This window comes from Rana temporaria, chromosome 2, assembly GCF_905171775.1.
Source record: "Rana temporaria chromosome 2, aRanTem1.1, whole genome shotgun sequence".
Classification (NCBI taxonomy): domain Eukaryota; kingdom Metazoa; phylum Chordata; class Amphibia; order Anura; family Ranidae; genus Rana; species Rana temporaria.
The window spans coordinates 65,135,776-65,149,627 of record NC_053490.1 but is presented as its reverse complement, the minus strand read 5'-3'; the positions used below and the strand labels follow the sequence as shown (position 1 = coordinate 65,149,627).

The 13,852-nt window shown below is 40.2% G+C and overlaps 1 protein-coding gene across 4 annotated transcripts in view; it reads left to right on the top strand.

The window, feature by feature from the left end:
• Positions 1-13,852, top strand: part of FNDC3A (fibronectin type III domain containing 3A) — a 310,643-nt gene that overhangs the window by 284,587 nt on the left and 12,204 nt on the right. For all 4 annotated transcript variants that reach the window (XM_040340289.1, XM_040340290.1, XM_040340292.1 and 1 more), the window contains 5 exons: positions 747-896; positions 4,098-4,381; positions 5,614-5,826; positions 9,476-9,642; positions 11,668-11,795. In XM_040340289.1, coding sequence (XP_040196223.1) covers positions 747-896; positions 4,098-4,381; positions 5,614-5,826; positions 9,476-9,642; positions 11,668-11,795 — 942 coding nt within the window. The remainder of the gene's footprint in view (positions 1-746; positions 897-4,097; positions 4,382-5,613; positions 5,827-9,475; positions 9,643-11,667; positions 11,796-13,852) is intronic.

Genomic DNA, 13,852 nt, shown 5'->3' with positions numbered 1-13,852 from the left:
ATATGCACTTTCACTGTGCTAATGACACTGGCTGGGAAAAGGTTTAACATGCGGGGCGATCAAAACCTAGCCTGTGTTGTACAGTGTGGGAGGTGCTTTTAATGGGGCAAGACATGGATTCATGTCCCTGCTTTGCAGGAACACTGGATCAATGCCTTCCCTACTGACAAAATGGCGTTCTGCCTTGTTTACAAAGGCAGGCTGCCGTTCTGCCTCTTTACCAAACAGTCGGGTGCCAGCGAACATCGAGTCCACGGTACCTGCTGATCGGCTCCCGCTGTGTATAATCACAACGGGAGCGAGCCACCAGCGGCACGCCCGCTACCCGGAAGTGCATATTAATGGTTGATTTCCTTCAAGATTGACTGGTTTGATCTTCTTGCCATCCAAGGAACTTTCAAGAGTCTTCTCCAACACCATAGTTCAAAAGCATCAATTGTTTGTCATGCAGCCTTCCTTATGATCCAACTGTCACAGCCATAGGTTACTACTGGGAATACCAGTGCTTTAACAATACGGCACTTTGTGGGCAGGGTGATGTCTTTGCTTTTTATAATGTTGTCTGTTTGCCATTGCTTTCCTCCAAGAAGCATGGTTACAGTCTTAGGGTTATGTTCATCCTAAATGTGAAATTCTTCAAAAATGTGATAAATATTACAAAAATAAATTAGATTATTTGCACAGTAGCTATAAGATTTTCTTTATGTACGGTATATAATGCATGTTCTGCTCTTTACTTCCAACAGACTCCAAACAATAATGGTGCGGAAATTACAGAGTACCGGGTGGAGTGGGGAGGAATGGAAGGTTGTATGCAGATTTGCTATTGCGGCCCTGGCTTGGCTTACGAAGTGAAAGGCCTTTCACCAGCAATTGTCTACTACTGCAGGGTTCAGGCAAGTTTACATTTACTTGTTAACATGACTCCAATCAACCACTTGTGTGCATGAAGTCATGTCCAGAAAAATGGCATTTACATTAGTTTTCTTTAAAGTGGACCTTTTAGTAACTTTATAAGTGGGAATAAATTCTGGACGTGCCACAATATAAAGGAACTGAAAAAGTTTTCAAACATTTTGTTCTATCGGTCATTAACCTATATGATCTCTGGAAGATTTTTACCCCCTTAATGACCAGAGCATTTTTTGCTATTCGGCGCTGCGCTACTTTTAACTGGCAATTGCGTGGTCTTGCCATGCTGTACGGAAAATACATTTTTATAATTTATTTTTTTCCTCACACAAATAGACCTTACTTTTGGTGGTATTTGATTACCACTGAGATTACATTTTTTTGTGATATAAATGAAAAAAGACATTATTTTTATCTTTTCTGCTATAAAACTTATTCAGTAAAAAATGTACAAAAACTAATTTCTTCATGAATTTAGACCAACATTTATTCTGCTACATGTCTGGTAAAAGAAAAAAAATTCCCAATAAGTTTGGTTTGCGTGAAAGTTATAGCATCTGGTATAGGGACTAAAATTAACCAACACTGACATTAATTGTGACACTAATACAGTGATCAGTGCTAACGCTATACACTGTCGTACTAATGACACTGGCTCAGAGGCGGTTAATATCTGGAGGTGATCAAGGGGTTAAATGTATGCCCAACAATGTTTTCTGTGTGTGTGTTATGTGCCCGCTTTTACTAAACGATCTTGGTGTTTTTTTCCCTGCTTTGCAGTGAATAAAAAAAAATGCAAGATCGCCTTTCAGTGTTCGGAGCTCTGTGTTGTTTACAACACAGAGCTCCATTCCCTGAATGATGGAGCCAATCAACGGTCCCGGCGATCAATCATTGGTTGGCACCCACTGGTTGGCTTGTGCTGTTACAAACCACAGCAAAGCTGGGGCGGTGGGCGCACCTGCACCCCCCTACCCAGAATCGCTGATCATGTATCATATCTGCGTGGGATTATTGGAAAATGGTTAAGAAGCAGTGCTTAAGCTCCAGGCAAGTGACTTTGACTGTTCTGAAATGCCCACACCAGTGTGCTGCAGGCAGGAGAAAGCATTTCTCCTCTCCCCTAATTATCACACTGCGGCTTTAACTGTAGAGTCAGATGGTGAGAAAACCTGCGACAAGTGGGCTGATCAATTTCAGATGTGTAAAAAAACGCTAAGAACTGCATGGGCACCAGGGTATACATGACTATCATTGAGCCAGCATTTCAGTGCAGGATATAGGTGCTGACCCTGGATAGTGCCTGAACCAAGATGACTCTGTCCTTCTGGAGAGGAATGCAGATGAATACAGTCAGGGGAACTACTGTGATATTTGTGAATGGTAATTTCCTGGAAGTGTTTACACATGGACACACTTGACATGAAACAATGAGGTTGATTTTCTAAAAATGGATTGCAAAATCTGGTGCAGCTGTGCATAGAAACCAATCGGCTTCCAGTTTTTTTCTTTTTTTTGACAAAGCCTAATTGAACAAGCTGAAGTTAGAAGCTGATTGACTACCATGCACAGCTGCACCAGATTTTGCACACTCCAGTTTTAGTAAATCAACCCCTGTATGTCCAATGCTAGGTCCACTTTTAAAGTACAATCAAAGGCTCCTGTATAACAGCCCCTAAGCAAGTGCCAAATCCAGTTTGTGATGCACAAGCCTCATAAGGAAACCAAATTATTAGTTATTATTTAAAGTGGATGAAAACCCTCTCCTAAACCTAGTAAAATGAACAGCCTCAGATGATGCACCGGGATGAAACAAATCTCCCTACATAAGTTTTTTATGTATATCTGCTGTCTTCAGCTTTATATATTGTTTAGAAAGTGCACGTGCTGTTAGAATTTTCTCTTCCTGATTCACTTGTGTGGATTCTTGCCATACACTGTGTGACAGCTGATTGGAGGAAAGGCACACACCCCCCTCCACATAGGCAGAGACTCTTAGAGAAGTGCTGTGAATAGGTCAGCTCCCTGCTAATCTATTTATAGCACCCACCTGACACAAAATTCAGGCTGGTTTTATCACAGTTGATAGAGAACTTGTCAGAAGTTATTATGCTTATAACAAGATGGGAGCAGGAGAAAGCCACCGGACTTAGGGCTTTGAAGAGCGATAAGAAAACACTGCAGATATATGTGCCCAGCTCAAATTTCATGAATCGGGAATACATCCACTTTACGTAACCAACAAGTCAATAGTTCCTTAGCAGTTAAAGGGGTGGTGATTAGGGATGAGCTTTATGTTCCAGTCGAATATGAGTTCGACTCGAACATTGGCTGTTCGCCCGTTCACCGAACAGCGAACAATTTGGGGTGTTCGCGGCAAATTCGAAAAGCTGCAGAAAACCCTTTAAAAGTCTATGGGAGAAATCTAAAGTGCTAATTTTAAAGGTTAATATGCAAGTTATTGTCATAAAAGGTGTTTGGGGACCTGGGTCCTGCCCCAGGGGACATGTATCAATGCAAAAAAAGTTTTAAAAACTGCAGTTTTTTCGGGAGCAGTGATTTTAATAATGCTTAAAGTGAAACAATAAAAGTGAAATATTTTTTTAAATTTCGTACCTGGGGGGTGTCTATAGTATGCCTGTAAAGTAGCGCATGTTTCCCGTGTTTAGAACAGTCCCTGAACAAAATGACATTTCTAAATGAAAAAAAGTCATTTAAAACTACTCGTGGCTATAATGAATTGTCGGGTCCTAACAATACAGATCAAAGTCTTTGAAAAATAAAAATGCTTGGGGGTCCCCCTAAATTGCACAGAACGAGAATACATTTTCGCACTTTTGCACGAAAATGCATGAAGGTATATACGTGAAAATGCATGTAAATATGTGCAAATACATACCAAAAAAAATGGAAAAAGTAGATGCTCAAACAGGAGTATCATGCAAGAGACCTTATAGGTTTTTAGCAACCTTTTTGGTAGACATTTACAGTTATGGGACCACCTATTATTCAAAAAGTATATGAATAGTGATAAGAAAGAGACCACCCACCTACTGTTTTGTGCATATGCTTTGTTGCTAAAAAATATATAAGAACAATAAATGTTCGCTTATGATTTATTTTTTGTATTGCTTGTAACCTGTGAGAAATCCTGAGTAAATTGTTCTGTTATCCCTTGATTGCAGGCTGTAAACATTGCTGGTGCAGGTCTTTTCAGTGATGTCATGGTCTGCCTGACACCTGCCTCTGTACCGGCTGCTGTGACAAATCTCTGGGGAATGAAGGAAGATGAAATAGACAGTCCTCATTACTCTCCTTCCACCTGCCTTGCTATACAATGGGATAGACCATGTGACCACGGTTCCGAGATTACTGGCTACAGTATAGACTGTGGAGAAAAGCAGACTATCTCTGTTGGGAAGACAACTAGCTACATTCTAGACCACTTACAGCCTGATACCACATACAGGTAAACGGCAACATAAAGCTGGCTAATCCACGTTAATGTGTGTTTTTAGTTTTCCTCAGTTTTACTAGAATTATGGCATTTTTCTCAGTGGAGGTAAGCCTTTGACGATGGGGATTTTTGTTACAATGTCTGACGGCATATTTCTGTAAAGTAAGTTGGTCTTGAAGCACTTTGCTGTATATTTGATTTTAGCCCTTCATGATTCTTTACGTCTGAAAACAATTTTTCAAATTTGGCATGTGTTACCATAGATGGTTTGAATCTCGGTCGGTTCAACAGGGACCGGCCAAGATCTGTGGACTGACAGATTGTAACCAAGTCGTTCCATCAATCAACTTGGGTCCAACCAGTATGTTGCAATTTCAGCTATAGCCGCTGGCAATAATCAATAAGTTCTCCTGGCAGGGACAGCTCCTGTCAAACTCTCTGCAAGGAGAACACAATTGCTCCACGGGAGGGATTCCTCCATCAACACTCTAACCATAACCTACCACTAAAGAAAAGCCCAAAGTGAACTCCTCTCCTGACGATCGCACACCACATATGCATATTATTTGTTGAGTAGAGCTTATATGCATATTATATGCATAGTAGAGCTTACAAACAATAGTATGTGTTTTGATTTCTTTGTATCCTACCTAAAACACACTGACACTAACTGATACTACATTTATTAAAAAAAAATCACTGACACTGATCTAGATCAAACCCTCTATCTTTTTTTATATATTTTTGTTCTCTTCTTTATTAAGACTTTTTTCCTCCAAATGTATAATTTTCTCCATTGAAGAGAAGAAAAACACAGGGGCTATACAGTGACTGGTTACTGTGATAACCAATCAGAGGCTATGGCAGTAATCAGGTGATCGGGAACCGGGCCTACTGATTCCTGATTATTAGTACCCTTAAGTGTTGCCTTTTTTTGTAAACCTAAGGAAAAAAAATGTATCAACCTCAAGATCTTAGATGTGTACTGTCTGTTTAGCAATTCTTTTTTTTTTTTTATTGGTAGACAACAGACATTAAACTGCTGTTTTTAAATAAAAGTTTCAACTGTTCCGAACTTCTTTTTTTCTTGCTGTGTTCATGGACCATCCAGTCCAAGCCTTTCTTCTTATTTCCTATTCATTCATAAGCACACATCAAAATCTGACTAGCAAAAGCCAGGACACAGCTGTCTACAAAATGTCCACTTATCTTCTGTAGTCATGCTTTATCTCTTCTCCTTCCAGAATACGTGTTCAGGCCCTAAACAGTCTGGGAGCTGGTCCTTTCAGTCACTCTGTTAAATTAAAAACCAAACCCCTTCCGCCAGAGCCACCCCGCCTGGAATGTGCTGTTTACAGTCACCAGAACCTTAAACTGAAATGGGGAGATGGGACATCCAGATCCATACCTACCGACTCCATTCAGTACCACCTCCAGATGGAAGACAAGACTGAGAGGTACAACCAAAATGGCGATTTCCTTAAATATATGTTAAGCAAAAAGAAAAAAAAGCTCTTGGGGGGGATTTTGTGCCATTTTTGTTTCATGTGATGTGATACTTTGTTCACGGTGACTATTTGTGATACGGCATGTTCAATCATTTCACCTGCTATGACTAAGCATTCGTTGTTAATGCGAAACGCGTCAGCTGTCTATCCCACTGTATGCTGTTGTGTGCTGTGCATTTTTTCCTTTTTACAATAAAGAGCACGTCTTTTTTCAACAAGACTTTTTGGAGTGCGGCTGTCCATCCATTCTCCCACCTGCAGATGTGGAGATAGTATAGACTCTGGTGTACTAATCAGATCACAGAACATGGTTCATGTAATCCATATCCTTAGGCCTAGTACACACGAGAGGATTTCCACGGATTTGGATCCGATGGAGTGTACTCACCATCGGATCGAAATCCGCGCCGAAATCCCCTCGCGATGACGTGTCGCGCCGTCGCCGCGATGATGACGTGGCGACGTGCGCGACGCTGTCATAAAAGGAATTCCACGCATGCGTCGAATCATTACGACGCATGCGGGGGATCCCTTCGGACGGATTGATCCGGTGAGTCTGTACAGACCAGCGGATCAATCCGTTGCGATGGATTCCAGCGGATAGATTTTAAAGCATGTGTTCAAATTTTTATCCGCTGGAAATCCATCCCAGGGGATAAAAATCCGCAGAAACAGATCCGCTGGATTGTACACACCAGGGGATCTATCCGCTGGAGCCGGTCCGCGGATCAATTCCAGCGGATGGATCCTCTCGTGTGTACGGGGCCTCTGTCTGCTTGTCTTTAGCAAACTGTTTGCGGGCTTTCTTGTGCATCATCTTTAGAAGAGGCTTCCTTCTGGGAGGACATGCAGACCAATTTGATGCAGTGTTTATGATCTAAACACTGACAGCCTGACCCCCCACCCCTTCAACCTCTGAAGCAATGATGGCATCACTCATATGTCTATTTCCCAAAGACAACCTCTGGATATGACGCTGAGCATGTGCACTCAACTTCTTTGGTCGAGCATGGAGAGGCCTGTTCTGTTAAACTGCTGTATGGTCTTGGCCACCATGCTGTAGCTCAGTTTCAGGGCAACATTTTTTATATTTTTTTCAAATCCTCAGAGTTCTTTGCCATGAGGTGCCATGTTGAATTTCCAGTGACCAGTATGAGAGAGTGAGAGCGATAACACCAAATTTAACACACTGCTCCCCATTCACACCTGAGATCTTGTAACACTAAGGAGTTATATGACACCGGGAGAGAAAATGGCCAATTGGGCATAATTTGGACATTTTCACTGTACTAACTTTTGTTCCCAGCGTTTTAGACAATGGCTGTGTGTTCAGTTATTTTAAGGGGACAGCAAATCTACACTGTTATACAAGCCGTGCACTCACTACTTTACATAGTAGCAAAGTGTAATTTCTTTGATGTTATCACAGGAAAAGATATAATAAAATATTTACAGAAATGTGAGGGATGTACTCACTTCTGTGAGATACTGTGTGTATGTGTATATATGTAAGTTACATTTTTTTGTCACAATATTTTGGAAAATGTAGCCAATATATTTATTTATTTATATTTATTTATTTTAAAAAATATTACTTTTTTTTTCCTTTTATATTTAGTGACCAGAGCAATACATTGTTACCACAGTAACACTGTTCTACTATGTAGAAGTAATCAGGATTTTTTTATTTTTTTTACATATTATGATTGCCTTTAACGCTGCATTTTGCAGTTATAAGAAACCATTTATTTTAATGAACACTGCTCATTCAGTGTTTACTATTGTGAAGAGCTATGATTGGCCACAGCTAATCACATGGTACAGATGGGCTGTGATTGGCCCTGTCTGTACTATGTGATGAGTCCCATGTGGTAACCAATCACAAAGCTTATCACAATAGTACACAATGAAAAGCATGTAACAAATCCTTTCATTGTGTACTTGTGTCATGTGATTTGCTGTGATTGGCCACAGCGGTCACATGGTACCAGCAGCGGGCCGGTACGGCAATTTGTTATTGGCCATGTCCAGTGGACATGGTGACTTCCTCCCAGAACAACAGTGCTCCCGCCCAGCTGTAATTTTACAGTAGGCTGGGTGGGAAGGGGTTATGTGGGAAAGCATTCCATACACAAAGCTGTTTAGTTATTCCAAGGCTGTATTTATAGCAATACATTAAATTGTAATGTTTTGCATATAAGGGTAGTTGTTTGAAAGGTCTTAATGTCACTGTGGGTTATTTAAAATGTCAACTGATCTCCAATACCCTAGAGGCTTGTTCTGCCTGATTTAATGTCTCTCTTAGGCCTCGTACACAACAACCGAGGAACTCGTTGGGCGAAACACATCGTTTTCCTCGTCGAGTTCCTTGTTAGGAACTCGACAACCTTGTTTTGCGTACACGCTGTCAAGACCAAAACTCGTCGTTTAATCTGATCCTTTGTTGTTTAATACAGTTTTCTGTGTTAATTTTTCTGTGTTTTTAATGTGCTTTTTATACATGCATTCATTGTAATGTTGGTCCAATAACCCTCATTGGGAAATTGCATCAATAAACGTATTTTAATGTCACAATTGGTGCCTATAAAGTCCATTCTTGTTCCTCTCCAACAACCATTTTTCCATTATGAAAACATAATTTTAGAAACAAAGAAAATATAGTGTTTGCTAAAATCTATACATTCCCTATACAAAATATGCAACAATGCTAGAATACCTTTTTTTAAAGCAAAAACTGCAATGACAGCCTCATCTTTTGTGAAAGGTTTATTTAAAGAGACCCTGCTGTGAAAACCATTAAAAACCCTGTTACCTGTAAAAGAGTAAATATTCACCTTTACCAGTGTCCTTGCTGCTGAACTCCGCTCCATTGATAAGAAAATAATTTCCTGGCTGATGTCTTTTTCTGAAATCGACTCTTCCAGGAGTGTCGCTTTCCTGTTTCTTTGCAGCGATCAGTGGTCCCTCAGGGCACTTTGGTTAAAAAAAAGGTGCTATAGCCCATGATAGTGGCTGATGACTACAGTAACTTGCTCCCTTTGTTGGTGGTAGCCCAGGGATCCAGTTTTTGAGTAAAATATGTACCTTTTCTACATTAATATATTGAGAGCTTTTATATGCTAAAACATATCTGCAATGGAAAAAACTGTCTGCTAGTGATATTGGTCTACACACCTGTATAGTGTTCTAGTAGCCCCAAAGCCCAGGTGACCCAAGTAAATGGCAACCTTATGAGATGAAGTTAGGCTTGGTCCCAACACCTACTTCCAATTCCTCCCTTTTTGTCCATAAAGTAATTTGCCTAACTTATACTGTAGGCTTGGAGTGGTGGGAGAAAAATAAATTGGCGGGGGCCTAGAATAGTTTCATTTTCTGAAGTCTCTAATTGCATATCAGATCTTCTAAGCTGTGTGGCTACAGCAGCAAAATATGAAATATAGGAGGACACATGCATGCACCCTGACCTCTCTGAACCTTCTTACTGCTGCTAATGCACTTTTATAGTAATCGCAGATCAGTTATGAAAGTTTGTTATATTGCATGATGTGAATTCATATTGATAAACCAATCTATAATTGTGTGTTAATCTCTGTTCCAGGTTTATATCCTTATACAGAGGTCCATGTCACACATACAAAGTACAGAGGCTTAATGAGTCCACGTCCTATACGTTTCGTATTCAGGCATGCAATGAGGCTGGTGAAGGACCTTTTTCTCCTGAATATATTTTCACAACTCCAAAATCTATCCCTCCTGCCTTGAAAGGTAAGTGTGTTAATGTACAAAGCATAATGTTAGTTTTAACTACTTGCCGACCAGGTCATAAACAAATGACGTCCTCAATCAGAAGTGGAATACGGGGGTTACAGTGAGGGGAAAAAAGTATTTGATCCCCTGCTAATTTTATACATTTATCCACGGACAATGAGATGATCAGTCTAATTTTAATGATGGGTTTATTTTAACAGCGAGAGACAGAATAGCAACAAAAATATCCAGAAAAACATATTTAAAAAAAAAAAAAGTTATAAATTGATTTGCATTTTAACTACTTCCCTACCGCTGGACATCATATAGACGAATCTGCATCATTCACATATCCTCCTTTTCAGCTGGCGATTCTGCACACCATAAGAACATTCATAGTGGCAGTTCCATCGCTCGATCGTTCCTATAGGCGACGGGAAGGGACGTGTGTGTCACGCTCTGATTTTTTTTTTTTCAATCTCATGCTTTCCAGCCTGGAGGAGAGATGTGGGGTCTTATTGACCCCGCATCTCTCCATAAAGAGGACCTGTCGCAATAAATTCCTATTACAAGGAATGTTTACATTTCCTGTAATAGGAATAAGAATGATCAAAAATGTAAAAAAAAAAGTGTAAAAATAAATTTAAAACGCGCCTGTCCCCGGTAACTCGCGCTCAGAAGCGAACACACACGTAAGTCCCGCCCACATATGTAAACGCCGTTCAAACCACACATATACGGTATCGCCTCGTGCATTAGGGTGTGTGCAATAATTCTAGCACTGGACCTCCTCTGTAACTCTAAACCGGTCCTGTAAAAAAAAATTAAAGCGTTGCCTATGGAGATTTTTAAGTACCGAAGTTTGGCGCCATTCCATGAGTCTGCGCAATTTTAAAGTGTGACAAGTTGGGTATCTATTTACTCAACGTAACATCATCTTTCACATTATACAAAAAAGTTGGGCTAACTTTACTTTTTTGTAATTTTTAATTCATGAAACCGTTTTTTGTTTTTTTTAAAAAGGCACTTGGAAATGTATTTGCGCAAATACCGTTGCAATGACCACCACTTTATTCCCTAGGTTGTCTGCTAAAAAAACATATAATGTTTTAGGGTTCTGAGTAATTTTCTAGCAAAAACATGATGATATTTACATGAAGAGAGCAGTGCCAGAATGGGCCCGGTAGGGAAGTGGTTAATGAGTAAAACAAGTATTTGATCCCCCTATCAATCGGCAAGATTTCTGTCTCCCAGGTGTCTTCTATACAGGTAACAAGCTGGGATTAGGAGCACTCCCTTAAAGGCCATTTATTTTATTTTTTAAAGCATTATATCGATTTTTTTTTATTTTAATTTTTTTCTCTAATGCTTTACATTGTATAGGAGAGGTGTGGGGTATTATTGACCCCGGATCTCTCCATAAAGAGGACCTGTCACTGCTTATTTCTATCACAAGGGCTTTTTAAATTCCTTGTCATAGGATTACAATGTAAAAGTCTAAACAAATGTTAAAAGTGCCCCCTATATGTAAACAGTGTTTAAACCACACGCATGAGGTATCGGCACAGACATCAGAGCAAGAGCAATAATTCTAGCACTAGATCTCCTCTGAAACTCTAAACTCGTAACTTGTAGAAATGCTTAAATTGTCACCTATGATTTTTAAGTACCGTAGTCTGCCACCATTCCACGAGCGTGCACAATTTTAAAGCATGACATGTTGGGTATCTATCTACTCGGCGTAACATCATCTTTCATATTTTACAAAAGTTGGGCTATATATTGTTTTGTTTTTTGTTCAATTCATTAAAGTGTATTTTTTTCCCCAAAAATATCCCTGAACTTTTGGCAATTTTTATTTTCCAAGGCACAGTAGTAAAAGCAACCACAGTTCAGCTTAGTTTATCATTCATAAATTGTTCAACCAAAAGATGGTGCAGATTGCCAGTTATAGTGATTTTGAAGTAATTCAGTCATGAGAAATAAACATTTCTTGGCTATATATTGTACAATTCTGATTACATTTTCTGTATATCCTACAAGCACCACGGCTAGAGCAAATAAATGAGCATACCTGTGAAGTTACATGGGAGTCTCTGCCTCCAATGAAGGGGGATCCTGTGATCTATATTCTACAGATGATGGCTGGAAAAGACTCTGACTTCAAACAGGTAGGAATCACATTTTCTAGTTGCACATAATTATTGAGTTATACTCACTGTAGTACAATTTAACTTGATTTCTAAGGATCACGCTTTTGGTAGTTCATCCTTCCTGACGGCACAAGCCTGAGCAGGCGATGATCTTGCCTACCGTTTGGAACACAAAGCTGTAAGATTGCAAAACCCTTTATCTCCAGCCATGTAGGTAGGTAGTTAGAACCACGCTTGTGGCTGCTGTTATGAAGAACTGCTGAAAAATGGCTTACCAATAAACTCAGTTCAGATTTCTCTCTCAAAATACGTGAGCGTTTACTGTTTTAAAGTTGTTGTAGTTTCTAAGGTGCTTATTCACCTCCAAGCTTTGAGAATGTAAACATGTTTAGCGGCTTTGAAAAATTGGGTTCCTGGTAAGGACAACTGGCGGGTGAGCTCCAATGGAATGTGATTACATGCAGTCTTCTCAAGACTTGCATAATGATGCACACCTCTGTGATGGAACATTTTGACCTTACCAAGACTCCTTCTCGTTTTGCAAATTTATGGTAGGTTCTTATTTTTAAAAGGATATTTGGGTGTTCATAGGAGGGTGTAACAAAACAAATGTAAAGTACAAAACAATTGTTTTCTAGTACAGCTGCAAACATCAAAGATCATTTAAAAAAAAAGAAACATCGGAGCATTAATCATATCGGCCAAGAACTTGCTCCATCTTAATATAAGTCTAGAGTTAAAATTTAAGTTTAGATTCTCTTTTCCAACATGCTGCTCCCTGAAGCCAGTGAAAGCCCCTATATCGGGGCCAGATCTAGCCTGTCTGATGTGGGGGTGCAATAAAAAATGTCAGGGTGGCAGTGGATGGGAGGTCAGCAAGACAGATGTTGGGGTCGGCAGTTTGTAGGGCGGTGTAAAGAGGCTGTTGGTTTTTAGGGCAGATTACAGTGGACAGCAGGGCAAAGGATGGAAGGTCAGCAGAGGATTGTACAGGAACAGGGTAAGTTAACATGTGTTCCTGTGGAACACGTTCAAATCAATGTATTTTTGTGCATCTGCGCTTTTGGAAAGGGTCAGGGACTTTATTCCTGCAAAATGCAGCCTTTTGCATGTAATCGACTTCAATGGACCTGCATCCAAAAGGCAAGTACTGTATTTTTACGCAATTTTGCCACGATTTGTGTTATATTGTTTTTAACATTCACTGTAAATAAAGAGCAGACCGCGACAGACCCCTGCAGACCCTGACAACCACCGGCCAGGATTTTCACAAAGAGGCCTTTGTCCCCATCAATGTGAGGGCAAGGTGCTTTGGGGTGGGGGACGCAGAGCACCCACCCCACCCCGCTATGTTGAGGGCATGCAGTCTGGTATGGTTCAGGAGGTGGGGGGGGGTGCCTGCTCGTCCCCTCCCTTTCCTGACCTGCTGCGTTGCATGCAAAGATTAGGGTCTGGTATGTATTTGGGGGGGAACCTATGCCATATTTTTTTTTTACAATTTGGCATGGGGGTGTCCCCTCCAAATCCAGTCCGAAGGGTCTGGTATGGTCTTTGTGGGGGGGCACAATGTTTGTTTGTGCCGGCAATTTTTTAAAAAAAATTTACATTCAGCTGTCAGCGAGGAAACCTGCTGACAGCTCATAACGTATCGGTTGCTAACGATGCTTCGGCCAGCTTATCCAAATTTGAATGTCTTTTCAGTCAGATATTCCTTAGCTGCCGGAGTCATGGTAGTACTTGAAAGAATTACAGCAGCTGACCAATTTCTGGTAATGCTAGATGCCTAACCAACTGGCTTTACAACTTTGAGTCATTGACTCGCAGACCATATATGCAGATCAAGAAAATCAGAGCAAGCTTGATTTGCATCAGATGATCAAAGTTTTGAAGGCAGAAAGTCGGCATGATTTTCTATCTATCTATGCGTGTTAATTGTTTGTTTATTTTTTATCAATTAATAAAAAATGTATCAAATGGACAGAAGAGAAATTTAGATCAATATTTGGTGTAACCACCATTTATCTTCAAAACCGCATCAATTCTTCTAGGTACACTTATACCATTTTTGAGGGTAA